Source organism: Zingiber officinale, chromosome 1B (assembly GCF_018446385.1).
Source record: "Zingiber officinale cultivar Zhangliang chromosome 1B, Zo_v1.1, whole genome shotgun sequence".
In the NCBI taxonomy this organism is placed as follows: domain Eukaryota; kingdom Viridiplantae; phylum Streptophyta; class Magnoliopsida; order Zingiberales; family Zingiberaceae; genus Zingiber; species Zingiber officinale.
This window is the reverse complement of record NC_055986.1, coordinates 138,900,396-138,908,644: the sequence shown is the minus strand read 5'-3', so window position 1 is coordinate 138,908,644 and position 8,249 is coordinate 138,900,396. Positions and strand designations below refer to the sequence as shown.

At 45.6% G+C, this 8,249-nt stretch overlaps 1 protein-coding gene across 1 annotated transcript; it reads left to right on the top strand.

Moving 5' to 3' along the window:
* Nucleotides 1-6,160: 6,160 nt before the first annotated feature.
* Nucleotides 6,161-7,967, top strand: LOC121981855 (cytochrome P450 93A3-like). Its single transcript, XM_042534610.1, has one exon. It carries the CDS (start codon nucleotides 6,233-6,235, stop codon nucleotides 7,760-7,762), a length of 1,530 nt encoding a protein of 509 aa, XP_042390544.1. The 5' UTR covers nucleotides 6,161-6,232; the 3' UTR covers nucleotides 7,763-7,967.
* The last annotated feature ends 282 nt before the right edge of the window (nucleotides 7,968-8,249 follow it).

Here is an 8,249-nt window from a genome sequence, read left to right as displayed (position 1 = left end):
CGCCCGAGTAGCCGGTATAATGAAGCTTAAGCAGACTGAGATCGAGGCAGCTGCGGTGAAGGAAATGGAGATCTTGGGTCTGGCGCCAATCGGCTCCCATGAGGGCACACAAGCCGAGAGCACGGAGGCTCATTCCGTCGTTCAGACGGCCAGTGTCGAAGAAACTATCACGCCGCCTCCCACTCTCGAAGCCCAGCTCGACGTTCAGACCAGGAGCATCGAATCTCTGATGAGGAGTTGCCGCTCCTTCGGCGTAAGAGGCACCGTACGGAGAATACCTCCCGATCCGCCACCTCTGCTGTGGGTGTCGTCGAGGGCACTTCTCTCTCGGCTGTCCCAATAGTCGAAGCCACTTCATCCGATCGGGCCCCCTCTCTGGTCGATCTGCCAGCTGATCCTATACCAGTGCAACCGCTCACCTCCCTGGCCCCTTCCCGAACCCCACGGAAGCCTCGGATGTCCAGTATTAAAGCTGCGCTGATTGCTGCTCGTTCCGGTCCGGTGGTCTCCTCCTTGTCAGACCCGAGCGGCCGGAGATCGGTGACGGCGACCATTAACCTCCCGACAGAGGACTATCTTGAGAAGTGCGCTCGTTCGACCATCCCTGAACACAAGATTATCATCCGCGGGCCGTTTGCTGGCGTTTGGGAGGAAGCGCGAGCCCGAGCGACAACAATATTGCCAGGAGAACTTGGGAACAACCATCTTTAGATGGCCACTGGGGTACGTATTTCATCACTTCACGCTTCTCCTTTGATCGGTCATTAATATACATTTTTTGGTCCTTTGCAGTACTGGGTGGAGAGTGTGGCTATGTGCCAGCGGCTCGCCCTTGTGTAGGAAGAGCTGAAAAAGCTTATGATTTCCGGAGAAGCCTCCTCTTCCCAGGGACCACCGATCGCTCAGCTGCAGGCCGACTTGGAAAAGGCCCGACAACTTCTCTCGGCGGAGCAATATAAGTCAACCGACCAGGCTAGTAGGTTGGGCCAGATCAAGGCGCAATTGAAGACTTACGACCGAAAACTCAAGCTGGCTTCCACAAGGAAACAACGGGCCATCGCCGACCTGGAACTGAAGAACCAGGAGGCTCGACAGTTGGCCGAGAAGCTCAAAAAGGCGGGAGACCTTTTGGCCGCTGAGCGGGAGAGCCATTCGACTCGGGAGGCTGACCTTCAGGGGTAAGTGAAGGCCCTAGAGGATGCTCTGGAGGCTTCCCATGCGGCATTGAAGGTCTACCAGGAAGCTGAACCGGGTCGCTTCGCGGTCCTAAAGCAAGAATACCTCCGCTCGGACCCCTTCCTGGAAAAGGTGGCTAATCGAATCGTTCATTTGTTCGAGCTGGCCATCGACACAATGTTCAGCCAGCTAAAGGCAAACGGCCACCTCCCCGAAGCCTTGACCCCTGTTGTCATTGACCGTGTTCAGCTCCTCAATTCTATACCCGACGAAGTTTTTAAATGTATTGAGGGAGGAAGGCCTCTGTAAGGAAAAAATTTTGAAGTATGACTGTGTACTCGCTGCTTGGCGATACTATCTTTCAATGTAATGAATGCTCGCCCGTTCGGCAAGTCCTTCTTTTAGTGCAACTCCTTTTCAATTTTAATTTTGCTTCCGACTGTCCTGTTAGGTGACGGCTGATGGTTGTCTGCTCGTCTGACCTCCTTATACTTTAAGCGAACTGTTTGGTTGTAAGGCCCCAAGCGACCATCGATGGAGATAGGTATAAAGGCGTGTAAGCATGGCTCGCCGCTCGACCTTTGATGGGAGTATAGGGTTACTCGAGTGTAAGGTCACTGCTCGACCGTCGGCGGAGACCTGAGTTTCATGTCGCCGCTCGATGATTTGATGAAGTCAGGCATTTAAGGTTGCCGCTCGACCGTCGGTGGAGACCTGGGTTTAATGTCGTTGCTCGACGATTTGATGAAGACTCGGGTTTAAGGTCACCGCTTGACCTTCAGTGGAGACCTGGGTTTAACGTTGTCACTCGACGGTTTGATGAAGACTCAGGTTTAAGGTCGTCGTTCGACCGCCGGTGGAGACATCAGTTTAACGTCACCGCTCGACGGTTTGATGAAGTCAGGCGTTTAAGGTCGTCGCTCGACCGTCGATGGAGACCTGGGTTTAACGTCGCCGCCCGACGGTTTGATAAAGACTCGGGTTTAAGGTCGCCGCTCGACCGTTGGTGGAGACTTGGGTTTAACGTCGCCGCTCGACGGTTTAATGAAGTCTCGGGTTTAAGGTCGCCGCTCGACCGTCGGTAGAGACCTGGGTTTAACATTGCCGCTCGACGGTTTGATGAAGTCAAGCGTTTAAGGTCGTCGCTCGATCGTCGATGGAGACCTGGGTTTAACGTCGCTGCTCGAGGGTTTGATGAAGTCTCGGGTTTAAGGTCACCGCTCAACTGTCGATGGAGACCTGGGTTTGATGTCGCCGCTCGACGGTTTGATGAAGTCTCGCCGTTCGGCGATTATTTTATAAACCTTTCGCCTTTGATTTCAATCTTGCAGTCGAAAGGCGTAGGAAAATGGAAAATACATGACATCAACTACATCATCTCACCTTTCATCCAGATCGGTACGGCTAGAGATGGTTTGTGCTCCACGGACGTTCTAGTCGCTGTCAGTCCTTGTCCTCTAGGTAGTAGTAGACCTGACCATGGTTCGAAACCGACGGTTCAATGGTTCGGAACTGCCGGTTCGACGGTTCGGAACCGCCGATTCGATGGTTCGGAACCGCCGGTTCGACGGTTCCAGGCAGGTCAACCCTTAACCTTAACCGCCCAAGACGGTTATGGTTCACGGTTCGGAACCGCCGATTCACGGTTCGGTTCACAGTTCGTCACGGTTCAAGATTATTATGTTAAAAAAATTAAAAATTAAACATTAAACATTAAAAATTAGAAATTTAAATTTATTGGAAAAGGGCTTGCACTTATTTAAGTTGTCTACGTATCCCTTTAGGGGAATCAAAGCCCACGTAGTTCTTTTACATTTTTATCCTTTTACATTTTCACTCACTTCCATTTCCTGTTCCTGTCGTATTTGTTCCGTTAGTATCAAAATCTTCAACTTCGTCATCTGAAAGTTGCATTCCTTGGATTCTTTTCTCCGCTCTGATCCAATCGTCCAGTAATGCTTGGGCTTCCAATGAGTCGGGAGACAAATTTGATCGTCGTTCATCTAATATGTTGCCACCGGCACTGAACGTCTGCTCCACAACAACAGTTGACACTGGACAAGCTAAAATTTCTTTTGCGATCACGGAGAGAACGGGAAAACTTTGAGCCTTCTGTGACCACCACTTTAAGATATCGAAGTTTTTGCTATCTGCTTCATTAAAATCCAAAGAAGTCGTAAAATAATTCTCAAGTTCCTGTGTGGAACTTGAGGATCCTCGTGGACATTTTGTTCGTTCTTTTAATAAGAGTTGTGCTTTTGTAAGTTTTAAATTACTACTAGTAGTTTTTTGTATTTCAGAAATATTAATTTGTGTTCCATATTTTGCATAATATTGATTATAAATATCATATAAATAAATTCTAACATTATATATAATATTAACTGGATCAGGGGAAGAAGAATCTTTAATTGGAATTAAAGTGTCATAATATAAAGTTAATATTTCTTGTAAAACTTCTAATTTAAATATAGGATCTAAAGCAAATGTAATTAAATAAATTTCAGGAATTAAATAAAAATGTTTTCCTATTTAGTTTTCATAGCTAAGATGCAAGAAGATAAAGATTCATTATTAATATGTTCATTTAAAACTAATACTATATTAGAAAAAAATTTAAAACTAATTGAGCAATGGGATAATAAACACGGGAAAGTTGTTCGGTTGCATCATTAAATATTTTTAAAATTTCACAAATACTACTACAAATATTCCATTGTTGTGAAAATAAATATATATTAGTATTAGTGTTTTGTGCAAAAAATGAACATAATAATTCTTTATATTGAAATGAATCTTGTAATAATTGGTATGTTGAATTCCAACGTGTTGGTATATCATGTGGAAATTTTTTAGGTCTCATTCCAGTAATTTTACAAAACCTACCCCATTATTTCATTATAGATGGATGAGACCATAAATAAGAAATTGCAATTCTAATTGGTTTAATATAACTTTCTAAAATGTTTAAACCATCTTGAACACATAAATTTAAAACATGACATACACAACCAATATGAAAAAATAAACCTCCAATAATAGGTTGACAAACAAATTTTAGATCATCTATACAAGCGGTATTGGAACTAGCATTATCTAATGATATTAAAAATATTTTATGAGTTAAACCATATTTTTCTAAAATTAAACATAATAATTGTGCGATATTATGAGCATTATGTGATTCATTAAAAACTCTATAAGCTAATAATCTTTTTTGGAGGTTCCAAGAGTTATCGATCCAATGGTAAGTCACACTCATATACGAATGTGTTTGCCAATGATCACTCCAAATATCAGAACATAAAGAAACTTTATTATCTAATTTACTAAATTCTTTTTTCCTTGTTTTACTAATTTTTTTAATTGTACGAGTAAGTGTAGTCTTAGGAACACGTTTAGCACATAGATTAAGAGATTCTTTACAAAAATCTTCAAATGTGCATTTAGATCCAAAACTAAAAGAAAGATGTTCTAAAACATTTAATGATTCTCCTAATTTAATAACCAAAAAAATAAACCGGAATCGATACTACCGCTAGTTGAAGAAAATCTTGATAATTGTGTTTGAGAACGGTCGAGTCCATATTCCGTCGGGTGCTTCGTTTCTACATGTCGTTTCAACGACCCATAGCTGCCGCCGGCTTGGAATTTGTAGGAAGCATTGCAATGCTTACATTTTGCACGCATTTCTCCCGACGGAAGAGTGACCTTCTCAAAATGTTTAGTGAAAATAGAAGACTTTAGAGGAGGAAGTTCTCGAACCTTAGAAGTAATTGCGTCGGTACTTCCTTGTGTTTCGGGTGTCGGATTCGGAAGATGCTCGATCTCATCATCGGTGGATTGAATGTTGGGGTCCTCCTCCATTGTAATTGCTTATTAAAGCGTAGAGATGACCTTCGCGGTCTCCTTCCATTGTAATTGAAAATTGGAAACGAAAGCGTGTAGAGATTAGAGAATATGAAAATGAGATTAAGAGTAGAGAAGATGTGTGTGAAAAATGATGAAATAAGCTCTCTATTTATAAAGTTTTGATAGTAACGGACACTAAATCATATCTATTGATCAAAAAAATGGTCAAATGATTCTAACCGTTGAAAAAAAAATACCCAAAAAACCCTCCCAACGGCTACGAACCGCCGGTTAACCGGCGGTTCCAACGGTTATGAACCGCCGGTTCAACCCGTCTGTTAACCGGCGGTTCGCCGATTTTACAGCGAATGAACCAGAACCGGCCCGGCAAGTTGCCGGGCCGGTTCCGGGTCGACCCGGCGAATCGGGTCAACGGGCAACCGGCCCGTTGACCCGGTTACGGGTTCGGGCCGGGTCCGGGCCAGACCCGGCCCGGGGTCGGGTCCAGGTAATAGGCGCCTAAGCGGAGCTTTTCCACGACTTTGAAGGGTCCGGCCTAGAGAGTTTTCAGCTTAGTGACCTCGCCGACTGACTTCATCTTTTTCCACACGAAATCACCAACTTGAAATGATCTCGGAATCATCTTTCGATTGTAGTTATGCCTCAGCTACTAATAAGATCCATCCATAGATCAGTGGACCAGCCCAACATGAATGTTGACCTACTCAAGGGGCTACTAATAAGATCCATCCATAAATCAGTGGACCAGCCCAACATGAGTCACGGGACATTCTCTGAACAGAGAGAGTCAAATTTTGCATGATATTCCAAGCCCTCTTCGTTCTCGTGCACGATCGACATGGAAATTTAAAATTTTTAACTTAGTAAATTTTATAACATAGCTCAGATTTAAGGCAGCGGCCATGGGACCGCAAGTACCCTTCGTTTTCCCTTTTATAATTTAAAACATTATTTTTAAATAAAATAATAATAATCTTGAATAACCGTGAATGAAATCGTAATCGAACCGTGAATCAAATGGACGGCTTTAAATCGTAAATCATAACATAGTCGGTTAAAATTAAAAATCGACATTTTTGAACCATCGTTTCGAACCGTTATAGGGTCCAGCGGCAGTGCTCATAATGAAGATCGATTGATAATCAGAACTGTCCTCTTTGGAAAGAAGTGTTGAGCTTCATCCATGGAAACGATAGATCCGATGCGGTTCTCTGCTGTTCCCGTCGTCTTGCTCGTCCTCTCTTTCTTATTCCTCAGATCCCTTCGCCGGCGGCGAACTCTTCATCTGCCTCCGAGCCCAATGAGCCTGCCCATAATCGGCCACCTCCACCTCCTCGCGCCGATCCCCCACCAAGCCCTTCACAAGCTCTCCCAGCGCCAGCGTCTAGGTGACATTTTCAGCCTCCGCCTAGGATCCGTCCCCTGTGCGGTGGTTTCCACTGCCTCCGCTGCCAGAGAGGTCCTGAGGACGCAGGAGTTTGCCTTCGCCAACCGTCCTATGTCCAAAGCCGCGGACTGCCTCACCTACGGCGCCTCAGGTATAGCCTTCGCGCCCTACGGACCGTCCTGGAAGTTTATGAAAAAACTCTGCATATCAGAGCTCCTCGGAGGTCGGACGCTTGACCTGCTCCTCCACATCCGACGCGACGAGTTGGTCGCTCTCGTGCGAACCTTGTACGACAGGTCCAAGGAAGGAACAACCACCGTCGACATGGGCGGCGAGTTGGTAAGACTCACCAACAATGTGATCTGCCAGATGACGATGAGCCGTCGGTGCTCTGGGTTGGAGGGAGCGTCGGAGGGGGTCAGGAAGCTAGTGGCGGAGGTGGCTGAGCTGCTCGGCAAGTTCAATCTGGCAGATTATATTGGGATCTGCAAGGATTGGGACTTGCAGGGTTTAGATAAGAAGATGGAGGACGTCCACCGGAGGTTCGATAGCATGGTGGAGAGGATCTTGACGGAGAAGGAGGCGTCCAGGAGAAAACAAGGAAGCGGAATCGAGGATTTGCTGGATATTTTAATCGATATTTCAGAGGATGCCAGTGCAGAAGTGAGGTTGAGTAGACAAGACATCAAAGCCTTCGTGTTAGATATGTTCGTCGGCGGCACCGACACCTCAGCCATCACCATGGAATGGGCGCTGGCAGAGCTCATCAACCACCCGAACATCCTGAACAAAGCACGAGACGAGATCGAAGCGGTGGTCGGCAAGAAAAGGCTGGTGGCGGAGTCCGACTTACCCAATCTTCCTTACCTGCAGGCCATTGTCAAGGAGACTCTGAGGCTGCATCCCACCGTCCCGATGATCATACGACGATCGAACAGGGACGGCAAGATCAAAGGCTATGACGTTCCGGCGAACACGACGGTCTTTGTCAACATGTGGGCCATCGGGAAGGACCCGAAGCAATGGTCGGAGCCACTAGAGTTCCGGCCGGAGAGGTTCACGGAGGAGGGCGGGCATACTGTGGATGTCCGGGGGCAGCACTTTGAGCTAATACCGTTCGGCAGTGGCCGGAGAATTTGTCCAGGGATGTCCCTGGCGCTGCAACTGGTACATTCTGCGCTTGGGGCGATGATACAGTGCTTCGATTGGGAGGTGGAGGGTGGAGGGACGGTGGACATGGCGGAAGGTCTAGGCCTAACGCTTCCCAAGGCCAAACCGCTGATCTGCACGCCGGTGCCGCGGTTGAACCCACCGCCGTTGGATTAGGAATGTGAATGTGTTAATGTTATAAAGGGCCGTTGGATTAGGAACGTGAATGTGTTAATGTTAGAAAGGGCCTGTATGATTGTTATCCCGTGACGGTTCTAGTACGTAATAGTGTGAGCATGTTTATCGTGTCCTAGTTGCCGCCCTCGCCAATAATGTGATTCAACGTGCCTTTCCAAATAAAGTAATATAGATTTGTCACAAATATACTCTTACACTTTTTTTTAGTTGATTTCGTTGAATATCTTGAGGACAAAATTTATATAGAATCATAGTGTAGGCCGTTCATCACTGGTACTTCATGATTTAACGTCGATGAAAAATTTGTATAGGCTTAGATTAGTCACTTCAACTACTGTATTACATGATTTACCAGTATTTTTTTAAAGGACACTCTACTTTAATTGTATTAAAAAACTATCTCATCCGTAGTAAAATAACACAAATACCCTAGGATAAATTGTATATTTCTGACAAATACATTTTT